At 48.2% G+C, this 16806-nt stretch overlaps 1 protein-coding gene and 2 pseudogenes across 1 annotated transcript in view; all 3 read right to left on the reverse strand.

The window, feature by feature from the left end:
• Positions 1-4615, reverse strand: part of LOC119375925 (phosphoribosylformylglycinamidine synthase-like) — a 40876-nt pseudogene extending 36261 nt beyond the window's left edge.
• On the reverse strand, positions 1108-3450 carry LOC119375923 (AP-2 complex subunit alpha-like; annotated as a pseudogene).
• Positions 4616-6239: 1624 nt separating the features above from the next.
• The window catches only part of LOC119375920 (F-box/WD repeat-containing protein 7-like), a 40209-nt gene continuing 29642 nt past the window's right edge, over positions 6240-16806 (reverse strand). The window contains 2 exon segments of the mRNA XM_037645944.2: positions 6240-6506; positions 6509-6652. Coding sequence (XP_037501872.1) covers positions 6388-6506; positions 6509-6652 — 263 coding nt within the window. The 3' untranslated portion in view covers positions 6240-6387.

A 16806-nucleotide genomic window follows, 5' to 3' on the forward strand; every position in this document is an offset into this window, starting at 1 on the left:
GAAATGAAAAAGACGCACACATTCCCTTGTGTGTCTAATTATTTCTCTCAAGTTTATTAATCTATTCAAGCAAAAGATTACACAAACTACACATGTCGTGTCAAATAATTATCGCAGTGTCACGTGCTACTGTTGGCGACGAGAGCACAGTCGTATACGTAGAGGAGCGACGTCACAGCACTACCATCTACGTAGGGCCATTTTCTCGTGTACGTCCCCTCATTCTCTAAAGCGCGCGCTCGCGAGAGGAAGGGCAAGCAGCGTTCACCTTGAAATTTGACCCATTTCCGCGGCGTGTAGTGTTGCAAATTTTGGCAGACGTGATCGTGAATGCCCAGTGTATGCATTGCGCTCGTTAGCTCAAAATTGTCAAACCTGGGAGGGGCCCTTTAAGTTTAACAACTTACATTCATTTTTAGTGGCGCATTCACATTAAAATGAAGGCAAGTGCGCTCGTGCTCCAAAGTGGCACCGAGGTGCATATCCTTGAAACCTGTTCAGACTCCTTTTTACGTAACGCACGGTTCGCTGACATGCGTGCGCATAGTTGCTTATTGGTTACTCAGGAGTCACTTCAAAGGGGTCTATCAGAGCAGTGGGCAGTCTATCGGAAGCGGAGGGCGGAATTTCCACTGCCACCCGCCGTAGAGAGAACTCTGGGCTATATTCACACTAATTTTGGACAATTAAAGGGTATGAAATGGTCTACACCTGCAAAGTACCATTTGAAGTTATGGATCATCTATGGCAATGAGAAGCATTATAAAGTCTAAGCTTGGTGCATGAAGAGTGCTGCCTTAAACCAGACATGTTACCTTGGCTGTGTTGCCAACTGCTTCACTTGTGATGCAGCATCAAGGCATGTCCATTACAACTGGATATGCCTTGACACAACAATGACAAAACAGCATGTTTTAAGCTTGTTTCAGAGCCTTGATGCTTCAGCATGCTTTGCCAACAGCAGAAACACAATTAGAAGCAAAAGTTGTAACAAAAGGATTTATTGCTAACAAGGCACCTTGGAGCATCTTAGTGAAAAATGATCAGCAGCATATATTATAAAGAATATGTATATTTATCTTAGCAACAGTGAGCACAATGAGTGGTGCCATTTACAAATGCTCGTACAAAAGGTCAACCATGATTTTTGCAACATGGCTTTTGCTGGCACGAATAGTCAGACGGAACATGCGAGCTTCGACATTAGGCTCCAGCCGCATAAGGCACCCGACCTGTTGGCACGCGTACACACAATACCAGCACAGACGTAGTTGTTGGGGTTTGGGTCGATTGCTCGAGCAGCTGCATACCAAAGCCTTCCAACTTTGTTCTGATGGCAGCAGCTTCCATGGGAAACCGTGCCCGAAAAACTTTTGTCCTCTTGTTGTGGCCTGTAAGGTTTTCCAGCGAGCAAAAAAGCTTTCAGCATTCATAGCCGTTGGCTCGAAAAATTGTTCAGAAAGACGGGAAGCTTAATGGACACAGACTGAGCACTACCAACATAAAGAAAATGAAACCAACAGTTCGGGAGGTTCTTGGAATTCTTGAAGGCACTCTACACTGACAATCTGTTGAATTTGGGAGCCAGCATCGATCACTTTCTCTACTGGCTTGGCCTGCACAAAAAGCTTGGTCGCCTGATCACCCGGCAGGACACAGTAGCTGTGACACTGCAGCTGAAATGTGCTCTTGTTGCCATAGAAGAGGCTCAGACGGCCGAGGTTCGGCTTGAACTCTGCTCTCCACCAACTTGAATGACTTCATCTCAAATAGGACACCCGTGTTGCGTATCACCATTTTTCGAAGACCGTCCTCAGCACTAACAGGTGCAGCAAACAGGCAGTGCTTCTTCCTCAGAAGGTTGCATAGAAAGTCCCAAAAGGTCGGCCTCCACGCCTCCTCCATTGGTCACAGGCAACTTAGTACTGCTTTCTGCAGATCGTGGTGGTGTAGGTGGCGGAGCAGTTTCACTCGTAGCTTCTTTAAGACCAGGCTTTCTACGCTTTAGCATTGCAAGTATGGAAGATCTCTCTCTGGAAAAGGTGGCATTCTTCTAGCACAGTGGCAAGCACGTCAGGTGAAGCAATGCGACTCAGACCGAGGTATTCAACGAGCGCTGTTGTAGCTCAGCATCAGCACAGCGAAGATTGTTGTCACTCCTCAGTACCTCTTGGATTTCGGCCTTTATTTCGGGGAAAAGGTTAATAAACTGATGTAAGTGGTCAACAAGAGGGCACGTGTTGGAGCACTGCACAGGTGGTACTTGGAATGTAGCAGGCGGAAATGACTTGCTGGTGCAGAGCGCTGGTCTCCAGCAACAAGGTTGCCAAACTCTCCAAGCACGTAGCCAGCAACCTTCACCATATTTTCGTGGCAGGCTGGTGCCTGAAGTGCTTGAAAGCAGACTTTGGCTGCATAACCCTGGACATCGTCACGATTGGCTACAATCTGCACGACACGATACCAAACTTCCTCACTGACGTGATCACCAGCAACACGGATGAGAGGCACTACACGACATACCATGCGTAGTATGATGCAACTTCTCGGCCAGGATAGCTACCTTAAGCACCATCTCTCACGAATGGCATAGTCGGCGGTCTCGAGGTAGTTCAACATCTCGCCTACGATGAGCTGAGCATTGGTGCGATCGCACATGGCATAAAGCAGATCCACCGCCTTCTGCCGGACGCTGACGTCACGCTCCATCTTCAAGGCAGCTACCACGGTCTCCTGGTGTTTCTTCACAGCTTCGTGCGACGAATCTGAGGTGGCCAGAAAGACAGAGCCCTTCAGAGCCATGTAACGCAAGTTTGTCTCTCGGTGCTGCAGGAAATGACCGAGCTGGCTGCAGGCGCGAATGAGGAGGTGTGGCTCGGGCAGCGCTCCAAGCCGGTCCATGTGCAGAATGAGCGAGATGGCTTCGAACAGCACAGCATGGCGAGCGTTCGAGGTTGCACTTTTCGATTTCGCCGGTTCTGGGCTTTGTTGAGCAGGGACTCGAGGCACTCGTTGAGCCTACCACGTACGCTAGGCTCCTCGGGAGGCGGGTAGTTCTGTAGAAGTCGCAGCAGTTCATGCACAGCCAGGGAGCCGGTACGAAGTAGTAGGTGTAGTCCTGCAGGTCCGTGTAGGAGGCGTTCACGATGCGACTCAGCCGCGATACGGCAAGCGGTATGCATCCTTGTACTCCTCGGGTTTTCTTGACCAGCGCGTCGATAAGGCTGACAGAGGCCGTGACGACACCAGGTGTTGGTCGTTGAGTAGGTGGATAATGCGCGAAGTCCACTCGCCCCCTGGCACGAAGTCAGGCAGGGTGCGGAGGAAGGCGTAGGAGGCATAGCGCGGCGCTCTGCTTCACTGGTCCATGGTGGAGAGAGAGACAAGAGTTGGGAATGTCGCGCCGAACGCTTCGGCCATCTCCAGGTTGCCCATGTTGGCGACGCATTGAAGTGCGAGGTTGGCGTGAACGGGGTGCGAGAAGCCAAATCGTTCTTGATAGACTGCACGATAAGGAGATGCGTTCGTCTTTGCATTCATAAGCACCAGCAGAAGGGTACCCGATCTGCTTTTCAGAGTATTGTTCGAACTGAGCAGGTTCACCCGCTTACATGTGACCGAAATCTATGTCGGCCCATAGAAGGAAGATGAACAGAACTTGCAGATAACTTCTTTTGGAACCTCCGCGTCTTGTCGCCTTGAACTTGACCGAATATTGGCCAATCTTGTTGATCGCTTGGTTTCGGCCTTGCTCTGCAGTTGCGGATGTCGGAAAATAAAACACGGCTAGGCCCCGCATGCCGACCTTTAGCCGGCGGCATCGTGAGTCTTACGGGACGGCTTTCTCGATGCCAAACAGACCGTGACGACGCAGCGCCGCGATGAGCCTACCGTCAGCTCAGCACGATTGATGACACACGAAAATACGACTCGCCGCAAAGCATACCCAGGAGTACCGCTGCATGAAGCCGCGAGCAATCACACAACCCTCAAACCGCCTCTTTCTGCCATCCTCGGGAGGAATGCAGTCACGTGCGACGCGACCATGGCGCCCAATGGGGTCGCTGCCATAGGGTATTAAATGATTAAATGTAGGCGGGATAATTTATGGCACGGCGCTGCGAAACGAAAAATGCGCTCAATTGTTTCGCTGTGTTTGTTTGCAATGCCTTCAGTAGCATAGCGTGACGTGTTCCGTCTGGTTCGGGCACTGTTTTCTTTTTCCTACGGGAACTATTTGATTACGCGAAGATAAGATACAGCGGCAAATAAAAGAATCGCATTTCGAACTCCTGAAGGGACAGCTGCAAGATCTCAATTAGCACGCTAGGCAATGCGCTGACAAAACGAAAAATAAAGAAATAAAACGAGCGTTTCATAACGTGCCTCACCTACCTTCACGCGGTCTTGCAGCGGCACAAGTCGGATAGTTATGCCAACCTGTTGCTGCTTACGTAAAAGTGCGCTCACCTACCTTCGGGCCGTATTCCTTGGGGGTCGGAGGACACGTCTCAACTGGCTTAGCTTCTTCGTAGGACGAGACGGAAGGTTTCACCCGGCCTTGATTTGACCGCCGCCGGCTACGCAGATAGTGTCTGCGTCTGGTCGTCCGAACCTCCTCACCACTTGAACGATAACGTTTTCCTTCGGGCGCTCCCCGCTCAAGCCGTCCTAGCCTTGCACTTGCACACACGATTGCCGGCCAGACAGCGAAATCACGCCATTCTTGATCTTATCAGACAACAGCTTACATGAAAGATGCAGCGCCGCTTTAAGCAGCCTGGAAAACTGAAAGCAACCGCCCGAAATCGGGAAATGCTTTTCTAGCTGCTACATTTTAAGATGGCCAGCAGTACAGCGGGCGGTGCAGATTTTTGAGATACCACTGATGTTTTCAGTCTCACGCCCACACAGGGTGTGCTTTTATATACTGTCACAGAAGGTTTGGAAATCGGCCACCTGTGACTTTTTGGATAATGCAGTGGCAGATAGAAGGCAGCCTCTGCTCAAATGTTTTTCTCAAAAACCAAAGGTAGCTATCAAATGCGGCTTAAATGGTGAAAGTGTAAGTTTGGCTTGACTGAGACAATAAAAGTGCTTCGATGTTGTGTCAAGTAAGCGAAACAAGCCATAGACAAGCAGTACAGGTGAAACAATTAGTTTTACTTTGCCTTCAGTCAAAACTATAAACAAACCTGCAGACAAGCAGAGAATATACAGCAATGTACAACGCAAAGAGAAAGAATAATTAGTTTGGAGAACAAACAAAATGTACAGCAAAAAGCATGGCAGTCAAAAGTAATGGCGCCCTGCGCCGGTTCCTCTCGTTTAAGTTAGTGCACCCAGTACGACGAGCTAAACCCCCTAAAACTAAGTCCACGGGCAAAATACCACCAAACCGACCTCTCCTACAAGTCCATACACCAGTCTTAAGAAAACAGTGGCACACTGAGGCTACCATACAACTTGCCAAAAAAAAGTAAATGAAAGGCATGTACTTTCAAGAAGCAGGTTTTCCGTGAGCACTTGGGGGGGGGGGGGGGATTAAAAGGGAAGGTGGGTGGGTGAGGAATAGAAAAAAACATGCATATTCATTATCTCTAAGCACTCAAAAAGAAAGAAAGACAGTACGTTTACCAAAGGCCCCATCAATTGTTCTCAGTCGCTGAGGCACTTGCGCCACAGTTGTCAAAAGGGACAGCACCTTGCCCAAATCAAATAAATATAGGAGGTGTTCCCCCATGTCTGAGGGGGGGCAAAAGAACATGCAACTTCGGGGCATGATGCTTTACTCTATAAGGCAAGGCCACTTCCCCTGTACCCAGGCTACACGGTGACGCTTCCCGCCAACTAATTGCAGTGGCCTCAACACAAAGCTTGAGCAGTAATGGCACAAAAGACTTGCTGCCAGCTGGGACCTGTTGGACATGAACACTGTTCGGGGTCCATGATTTCTTGTACAGGGAGAAAAAAAAGTCATGGTAAAATGTCACCGAGTGAGAAATGGGTTCTGTACTGGCAAGAGCGCAACAGGCAGGCACACATGACACAGTCGTAGCACTGCACCACAACCAGCTCTTTAAGTCCGTAAGTCACTGCAACAGTTCTTCCGGAGACTGTTCCTCATGGAAAAAAAGAAAGGGAAGCAAAGACAAATGGGAGTTGAGGGAGATCGTGGCAGAGGCACCACAATAAAATGTCTCGCTGCCACAACACGTTCTTCCCAGACAAAAAAAAAAAAGCTGGGGCAATGGGGGGAGAGGGTCTTGGCAATCTCCTATGGTAGAGAGCCCTCGAGTGGCACACACGCAGAGTGGTACATGCGGCCAATTTCCTTTGGCACTTGTCTGGGACGTTGGGAGGTAACGCGCTGCGTTGCACGGCCCGTCACTTAGGCTCATCAAAGTCCAGAACGAGCAGCTTCGTCTCTTCAGTGCCGTTTCGCGAGCCCACCGCACACACCAGCTTGGTGGAGGAAGCACGAAGGCGCCACACGACGCCCCCGATCCACCGGACTCCAGGGCCACAAGGTTGCGCAAGAATTCACCCGTCCGAAGGTCCCACAGTTTCACAGTGCCATCGTCCGATGAGGTGACCACAAACTTGGAGTTGAACTGAAGACATGTCACCGCACTTTGGTGCTTGTGGGCTCCTGAAAAGGCGGTTAGAAAAGTCAAACGTCAATTGCTGTCGGATCCTACATGTTCCCACATTGCATGTTATTTACTTGTGTTTCCATAAGAAATGCAACTGTATTACTGAACAAGGAAGGCAGCCTGTGTGTGTGTGCTTTGCAGGCCATCAGATTTCAGTGTGCTGAGGATGAACAGGCAAGACACATGAAGTGCATTTTTATCAACTCCAAACACAGAGGAATTGTGCTAGAAGCTTCTTAATACCTAACTTTTCACACGTGAACTATGATGCATAGGTATTTATTAAAGCTGTGTGAATAGTGAAATTTGGGTGTGAAGCAAATTCAAATATTAAATCGAACTGAATATTTTTCAAATAATTCTCAAATATTTTTGTAATATACTCAGAAGCGAAATTATAGAAGAAAGGTTGCAGAGGATCCCTAAGCACATTCTTATGAATTAAGAACATGAAAGAGTTTCTTTTGGCTATGTTGTTGATGTGCTGGAGGGGTGCTGTGAAGTGGAGTTCCCTAGTTGCCTTATAAAGAATGAGGCAATGCGAGGCCGAATTGTGCTTACGTTATTGTAAAACCAAAGTGGTGTCGGCAACATTTACACGTGAAAGGAAAAGACGCTATTTCCTCAACTCCTCCTCCTCCTTCGACTTCTCTGGAGGCCCAATGGATGTGGCGGACAAGGGTGTGCTCCCTTCGAGTCGAGAGTTCATCTGTAGCACAGATTCCCCTCTCCTACTCCACAACTGCAAGTGGATTCTGCGACAGTTGTCGGTGCCGGCGGCAGTTCTGGTGGGAGAGGTCAAGTGTTTTCCGCACACTGCATTTGCGGAAGCCAGACGAGCGCTTGCTTTCGCAAACCTGGCCAAGTAACGCTTTTATGTGAAAATGTAGCGAAAAACATGGCGAAAAAGAAAACAATTCATTTTGAACGGTAACCCGTAGACCTGGCAGCAGCACGCTGTACGCTGCATGAAAACAAAACTGTGCTGCTAGCTGTTGCATGGTGACGTATCGTGCAGTCCTGCCACAAGCCTGGATACTACATACAGTTAAATCTGGATATAACGAAATGAACAAATTCCCCCAAAATTCGTTACAAACAGGTTTTCATTATATGCTGTTTCAGCAGGAAAATTCGGAAAGGACATGCACAAATTAAACATGAGGGGAACTGAAGGAAGAGCTCACACAAAACATTTATTTAGCGGCAGAAAACTAAGTTATTTTTTTCTATAGCTATAGAGGGATGGCAATACAGAATGCTCGTAGGACATAAATACAACGCTGCTCCGTCATCATTTAGCCATGGCTTCCGCGATTAGCTCCGACAAACGCCGGTGTTGCCGGAGCTAATCACTGAAAAGTTTGAACAGGCCGAAAATGGGCAAATATCCAGACCTTGATAAGAAGCCAGCTCTATGTAGACCGAGCTTGTCAATATAACGGCCCTTGAAATGGCACGTGATTGAGCATATGCAGAAGCAACCTTAAAGCCAGCAAAAGTAGATCACTGAAGGAAAGGAACTGCCAGCAGATTAAACTTTACTTTCTATGAAGGTGCACTTTGCTCGCCTTTTTTTTTTCTCTTCCGACTGTCAATATAGCGGCATGCCATAGTTAAAAGGATCTTGTAACATTACACACAGACAAGTTTTTATTTAGAACTCTTGAAAACTGGGTGCGAGTTACATTCGATTAAGTACGGTAATATAAGCAGATGCTGCGCTTCGCAATTTTACATTGCACACTTTCTAGTCTGCACGCAATGATTGAGCTACCTTGTTTATAAAATAGTGTCAAGGTGTGATGACGGCCGTTAAACTTTCGCTAGGTCGAAGTTCGTGAGGAGAACTGGGTTTATGTGCATCATTTAAAAGCGCTGTGATTTGATTTGAAGCCAGTGAAACGGTTATATTTATTCTCCTGAAGTTAGAATATTTCGAATACAGTGCAGACCACTTGTACAGGGATGCAACAGCCGAAATAGGATTTGGAGCAATTTTTGGAGCAGCAAAATGTTGCTTTTGGAGCACAAAAATTCAAATTTGGAACAGGTTACAAAAAAAAAACTGAACTTTTTAGCCCGAAATCCCAAATTTGGAGCAGTATAACAAAGAAGGCTTATTTTTAGGAAAGAAAACAAAAATATGTAAAAACCATTCAACATAAGCTAATTCGTGCACAGTGCACGTGAACACTGCTCTTTCAATATAAGCAGTGCGTTGAGCTAAAGCCCTCCATCGCGTCTGCTGCCGGAAAACGCATGGAGGGGCTTTATGTGGAGCCACCCCACAGTGCGAACGACTAAGTCCACATTAGCATTTGCAGGACCAGTCAAATAATTCGACAGGCACTGGAAATGCTTATGTGGACCTGCGAACCTGGCAACCTGGAAATTTGGGAGATTCCTAAAGCAGGAGCAAGTGGGGGTAGCGAAAAAAGTGTAGAGGCCGAATTGTATTTATGTACATGATTTGGTGCAGCCAAAGTGTTGCCGACAACACTTTACGCGTGATAGGCAGAGATGCCATTTCCTCAGCCTCTCCTCCTCTTTCAACTTCTGTGGAAGCCCAACTGATGTGGCGGACAAGGGTGTGCTCCCTCGAAGTCCGGAGTTCCAAATCTGCCTCGTAGACGTCGATATAAGAACGTCTGAAATTTTGGATGCTAAAAAGCTTCGGCGTCCGATTTTTTCGACTTCCTGCCCAAATTTCAGGTCCAAAACAGCATTAATTGAGCCCCCAACTCTGCCACATCTTTCATCTCCATATTGGAACCGGTGCTTTCTTGAGTTAATACATTTGCGATGAAAGGCAGCTTTGCCGCAATACGGGGGTGTGATGAGGTGAAGCATGTTGAAAATCTAGGGACCACTTTTAAACGGACGTTGACTGTCTCTTGGCTAAGTTCGACCGTAACGGCCCTTGAAAGGCAGCTTTGCCGCAATACGGGGGTGTGAGGAGGTGAAGCATATTGAAAATCTAGGGACCATTCATATCAGACGTTGACTGTCTCTTGCCTAAGTTCGACCGTAACGCAGCTTGAAAGGCAGCTTTGCCGCAATACGGGGGTGTGATGAGGTGAAGCATATTGAAAATTTAGGGACCATTTCCAACCGGACTTGTCTCTTGGCTAAGTTCGACCGTAGCGGAGCTTGAAAGGCAGCTTTGCCGCAATACGAGAGTGTAATGAGGTGAAGCATATTGAGAATCTGAAAGGGTCACTTTCAACCGGACGTTGACTGCATTTGTCTTTGGGAAGTTGGAATAGTTCGAATGGTAAAATTTCAGTGCGAATCGAATCGAATAGCAAACACCATTCGAAAAATATTCGAAATTTCGAATATTCGCACATACTAATAGCCCCTTCTAAATCTCAACATGCTTTTCCGCAGGACACGAGTGTACTGCGGCAAAAGTGGCTTAACAAGCGGTCAGCAGACCTACTGTCCTTTTCTATTGCGATAGCAACTATATGGACACTATCGACGAATTTTTGCCGTCATCTCCCGTATAAAGTCCAAATGGATAACATATCCCTGGGCATAGTATGTTCTATAGTGGGTAAAAGCGTGCGAGTACGTGCGACGAACGCGGCTGAAGCAGATATCAAACGAGCCAGCCCATCTCCGTCACTCGGAGGGCACATGCGATAACACCACTCCGCTCGGGAAGCCTGCCATCGAAGCACAGAGGAAACGACCCGCCCGTCTTGAACGAGCATGAAAGACGCGAGAGGGGGGGGGGGGGGGGCTGTCGCTCGTGTAGCAACTTTGATTCTAAGGCCGCGGTCGCGATCGCTGGCGCACGCGCTATCTCGGCAGCCATCAGCGGGCAGCTCGTATATCCTGCTACGTGCTGCGCTCTCAATGTGAAGACACTGTGCAGAAAGAGCATCTTTCCCTGGAGCGGCCGTATTCTCTTACACCAACGTTTTGTAGAGTTACGCGAGATCGGATACAAAAGAGTTTGCTGCGAACCTCACTTCGTATAACATTACAATAATTGTTGCTATCGCATTCATTGCTTTGTCCTTGCGGTGAAACTGAGTTTTTTTTTCACGAGGGGTTAGGGTTAGGGTCTGCGCGTCTGTATTGGATGACGATGCCCACACTGCAGATGACCAACGCGGCCTCCATTTCTTGCTCAAATTTGCGCAACTGAGAAAACTTTAAGCTGGTCGGGCATTTTGGCGCAGCGTGGCGCAATTTTAACCAATTTCATGGTTTTGGCTCAACATGGCGCAATAATAAGAAATTGTATCAAATTGGCGCAATTGGTGCAGCTGTTGCATCCCTGCTTGTAACGTAACCACTTATAGTGCAGGACCGGTTACAATGCAGTCTTTTTCGACTGCCGTTTACCATCCCATAGAAGACCATGTACAGTCGAACCTCGATATATCGAACGGCACGGCGATCGCGAAATAGTTCGATATATCCAGAATTCGATATAAAAAATCACGTAAAAAATGCGTCAAGAACTTGTGGAAACAACCAACGAAACCAATCGTGGTGCAGTAAATACTCACTTGAAGATTCAAACAAAGTATCTATTGTGTGGCTTAAATACTGAAAAAGAGTAGCCTGCTTTTTGTTGGCAATGGCGTGTTTGACGACTGCGTCCTCAACATAGTCCAGGCGATCCACAAGTGAAAGGCCGGTGCCTTCAATCGCGCTGCAGTGGCGGCGCGCAAGGGCCAAAGCGGCTACGACCTCAGCTGATGTCGGGAGCGGGGCACCATCAGCGCTTGCGGGATCCACCTCGGCAGCGTCTTCATTTCGGCTGCTCACGGTAGCTTCGGCGACGATCTCTACATCCGTAGCTCCGCCGTTGTACCAGTGCTGTTGTCACCTCCAACGAAGTCTTCGATGCACATTGTTTGCGGCTCCGCACCAACAAAGCTCTCCAGCTTGCTCCACATTTTGGCGAGCTCGCTTTCTTCATCTGCGGCATGCCAACTCAGCTTCCTCGGATTCTTCCACTGATGCTTCGTCAGTGCGTCCACCGAAGCCCGCATGCCGAAAGCAGTTGGCTATCGTCGACTGCTTGACGTTTTCCACGACGCCTTGAGCATTTGGATGGCGCCCAAAAGATCGATCTTCAGATCTTGGCCCATCCGGAGTCTTACAAGCAAATGTCGATCAGCCGACGCTTGTAGATAGACTTAAATGTGCGGATAATGCCCTGGTCCAACGGTTGGAGCTTCGAAGGGTGTTGGGCGGCAGAAATACCACTTCGATGTTGCTCAGCTGGGCATCGGTTGTGGTGTGCCGTGCAGTTACCGACGATAAGGCATACCTTCCGTCCCTGACGCACCAGGTCCGAATCCCACGCCTTCAGCCTGGATCGCTTCCAGTTTTGCTGCAAAAGTCATGGGTCGTCCGTTTCTTCGCGTCCTGCAGCCATCGCTACACACACCACAACGCACGGCAGGCCTAACACACGAGCACAACAACGACCGATGCGACGGATGCCTGGCGATACTATCAAGGAGGAGCTGTGCACAAGTGCAGTGCGTCATTGCTGCAAGGCTGCGGCGTGCGTATGCCGCTACGTTCAAGTGGCGCACTCGAGCCATCGATGGTGCCGCAGTCGTAAGCGCCCACCACGCTACCGCTATTTTCGAGAGTTGCGGGAAAGCTCGCCGCCTGTCAACGGAGCGCGGGCGGTTTGGGGTGGCCGAGTTCGATATATCCATTATACGTCAAACTTCGTTCGAAATAAAAAATTAAAATGCATGCGATTTCCCACGTGATATAGGAACCGTTCGATATAGGCAATAATTCGATATGTCCGTGTTCGATATATCGAGGTTTGACTGTATATGCACGCCGCTTACTGTGCAGTCCCCCAAGATGAAAGACTGGTTATTATGTGGTTGCCGGAAAAACTTTTCTGACAAATACGGTGGCGCTTTACGAAGGAGGAGAGGACGCGTAGTGAATGAACGAGGGGCGGAGGGAGGTGAAAGAAAAGAAAAAAGACTGCGGCAGCAGCACGCCGAGTAAGGGAGGAGGGCGGTTGCCTAGGCGACGGAGAAGCCTTGTTTGCACCAGTGCCAGTGCAGTTCCAGCTGCTACCCGGCTGCGCGCGCTCTGCATGGAACTTGCGATCGCGTCCACATCAAGTGTGCTTTAAGTTTACTGTCGGGAAAAGAGTCGTTGTAGAGTGCAATGTATATCACGCTTGCGACCTCGTGTGTAAATCGTTGGCTTCATGACGCGAGCTTTCGCCTTTGCTGCCAATACGCGGACTTACACAAGCTTAGCGGGCTTTTGTCGCGGCTGATCTCCTGGCTGCAAACCCGAACTTCTTATCATGTGCGCTGCTCTTGGGTCAGTGCTTGAAAGTGATCTTTTCAACGCCTGATTTCATGTTGTCTTGAACAAACTTCCCGCGACAACATGTCAGCCCGCAGGCTAGGCCTAATCAGTGTTGGCTGCCTTTTCGGTAGCGGTCACGGGCAATCAAAGTTGCGGTTTGGTACAGAATCAACTAAACTCTTGCGTTGGCTGCACTTGAGAAGAAGGAAATCATACCGTTAATGAAAATGAGGGCATGGGTGGCATGTTTAAGAACTCGAATGGTGATTCGCGATTTCATAGCAATGTCTTGGATCTTGGGACACAGAGTGCGCGCCCATGAGATCGAACGATCAGTACCGTTCAATGCGTGAAATTTCGGTCATAATTCGACATAGTTTCTCTGTAATGCGCATAATCGTCGTGGCCTAAAACGGAGTCGGCGAGTTTTAGGGGTGAAGCTCCTTAAGACCTAGCCTTGTCCGCGTCCGTCACGGTACACGAAACTGAAGCTGAAAAAAAAAATATTTGTGAAAAAAATACAAGAAGCACATCGAAAAATCGAAAAAAAAAAAACATCTGTGAAAAAAAAATACACGAGAGGGTGTACCGAAACTGAACAAAAATCAAAACTGAAGAAAAAAAACATCTGTGACAAGAAAAACAAAAAAAAAACAAAAAAAAACACAAGAGGACGCTGCAGAAAAAAATGCACGAGAGCACGCTGTGGTGCACACCCTCTCCCAATGGAGAACACGCTGCAAAAACTATTCAACGGAACCGTCGTCTTGACAGTATACCTGGTTCTCTCCCGAGGCAACGTAGAAAAGTACATCGATCTAGCAATGAGCGATTATGAAACAAAGTACAAGAACAACCCCTTTGTGCTAGTCGGTGACTTAACATTGACATCACCGACGACTGGCTTGTGCAGTATATGAAGTCTCGATACGCTCTACAATTCATTTTGTATGACTGTAAACAGCCAACAACCATCAGGGGAATGTGCATAGACCTTGTCTTTGCCAACGTCAGGTTAGATTCGATCGAAGAACCATTGGCTCTACTTTTCACGGATCATATAGCAGTGATAATGAAAGGAAAACGGAATCCAGAACTCAACACACATACGAATTATGACCAATAAAATGTATATACTCTACACACGTGTTGTCACTCATTTACACGATGAAGAGTGGGCAATGTCACGGGAGATTCACGGTTACCGAACAATCCGAGCTTCGCCCCACTCTTCATCATTCACTTCGTGGATATGCGTGGATTTTTTTTGCGATGGCACTTTCTCTTGTTCGTTTTTTTTTTTCCTGCGCTCATTTTGTTGGCAATGCAGGTCTTTGGACGTGAAGTTTTGAACATATGGAAATTTAAATGGCTGTAAGCACCTCACATCGCTTGCGTCGATTCTCGGACACGTGAGGCTGCATGCTTAATCTGAAATATTCGGTATTCTGAAATTCATAGTACTGAAAGTTTTTTACATTGGCTATATGGGCATTTTGGCGGGGATTTCAAAAAAGTTCGTAATCTGAAAATTTCGTTAATCTGATGCTTGTAGTAACGAGATTTTACTGTATTCGTATTCGATTCGTATTCGAAAATTTTTATATTTGCACACCCCTACTTTAACAGGGTGTCTACCGAGTTGACTTTTCTAAATTCCCTGAGTTTTCCAGGTTTTCCCTGAGTGTTTTTGCTAGAATTCCCTGAGTGAAGCAGAACTTTGTTTTATGTCAAGATGGGTAGAGACCATATTGCTCGGTGATGTCACTCTCTAATACGCAAGTTAGAAAATTAAACCGACTTAATCCCATTTGAATAGTACATAGAACAGTTAAACCTCAATATAGCGAAGTTCGTAAAAGCGGCAACTCACTTCGTTATATCGAAACTTCGTTAAACTGAAATTGACCTTTCATGCAAGGCATAGTTAGTGAAGGATAATCTTAAACTGAAAATGGCACAAGAATGCTGGACTGATATGGCAACATGAAAAAATCTTTTTTTATTTTTGTGTGAAAAAAAAATCAATTTTGTTGAGCCTGAGGTGCAGCTTGAGGTGTTGAGCCTTCGATGCCTTGCCAAAGTGTCACATGTAAATACGAAACAATGCGGGTTTAATGCACTGTGGAATTGCACTTGTTCTGCTTTGCTACCTTGTTTCCCAGCCGAACCATTGCTCTCCACGAACGCAGAACATCGAAAACCATCCCACGATAGAAAAAAAGTCGCAGTTTCACCACGAGAGTAAAATAGTAAATCCGATAGCAACAAAGAGGAATTTTATATGAACATAAGCTAGCAGCTCGCTCCTTCAGGAAACGAGGCCGCTGCACTAAGAGAAGTGCCCTATCTATGGCTCAGGGGCGGATTCAAGTACCTAATGGGGGGGGGGGGGTACAAAGGCTGAAGCCCCCGCTCAGCAGTGCATTTTGGTGGGTCACGCATATTTACAACTGCCCAGAGGGGATTATGGCGGTGCCTAAGAGCCTTCGTTCTAAATGTGCATAGGGAAGCAGGAAAAGGTAGAGCGATGAGAGAGGTAGAGAGCAGGCACAAGATTCTCTTTACCCCTTTTGGGCAGTGGCAGGCGAAGCAACCTGAAAAAGGGGGCAAACTCAACAGGCAGCCTGACAAAGGAGGTGGACGACAAGCACTGAAGGGAGGGGGCAGGGGCTGGCATAAGGTGGGGGGTGGGGGGGTGGGGGGGGGGGCGATCGCCGCCACGCCCCCCCCCCTCCCTTTGGATCCGCCACTGCTATGGCTTCAACGGAAGTTTTGCAATTAGAGCACAACACCTACAAAGGTATGAGCCATCTGCTGATCCCCACTAAAGATACCGCGGCGCACGCGACCACGCTCGCTGGTACAAAGTACGCACTTCCTGTCGAACTCACGCAGCCCCCCCCCCCCTCCCCAACCCGCCGGCTCCTATCTCCATGTGCCCATCGCGCGAACGAGACGGTCGGCTCGTTTAATCTCTGCTTAAGCCCCGTTCGTCGGCAGCGCTCGCGCGCCTTCACTCGCGCATGGAGCATACGACGCGCGGGGTGATGTAATCGCGATTTGGACTTGATAAGGAAGATCATGGCGAAGGCAAAAAATTCGCGTCGGAGTGTCTATATAATTGCAATCGCAAAAAAAAAGCAATATACCGTATTTACTCGATTCTAAGCACCCCCTTTTTTTCACGATCGCGATATTAAAAGTTAGGGGGGGTGCTTAGATTCGAAAAATCGAAAAATGACCGCACAGCCCCACCCCCTTTAGCGACAACATATCAACGAGGCTGACGCGAGAAATCGCATTTTAATTCAAAAACAATGAAAAGAAAAATAGGTTCACACAGTGAACACACCACTTGTGTATCAGGTCAGTCACTATCACTGCCGCTCGAGTCCGTCGCACCGCTCGAGTCCGTCGCACCGCTCGAGTCCGTCGCACCATTCGACCCGTCACTCTCTGTGTCCCACAGCACATCGTCTTCGGTGCCGTCCAGGTTGTTCGTGATGCAACATTTCTTGAACGACTTCGCGACAACGTCGACTTTGATTCGCTTCCACGCGTCCGAAATCCATGTCGCCACGGTGGACGGGGACGCTTTCTGCAACTTTCCCGTCGGTGTTTTTTTTCGCTCGGGGTTCCGGACCCACTCTTCGTACTCCTGTCGAAGGTGGGCCTTGAACGGCTTGTTCACCGAAACGTCCAGGGGTTGCAGTACTGGTGTCATGCCTCCTGGAATCACGACCAAGTCACAGTTGCTCTTTGCAGCTTGGTCTTCACATCCGGGGTGAGGTGGCCGCGAAAAGCATCTAAGACAAGCATGGAC

Source organism: Rhipicephalus sanguineus, unplaced genomic scaffold (assembly GCF_013339695.2).
Source record: "Rhipicephalus sanguineus isolate Rsan-2018 unplaced genomic scaffold, BIME_Rsan_1.4 Seq1022, whole genome shotgun sequence".
NCBI lineage: Eukaryota > Metazoa > Arthropoda > Arachnida > Ixodida > Ixodidae > Rhipicephalus > Rhipicephalus sanguineus.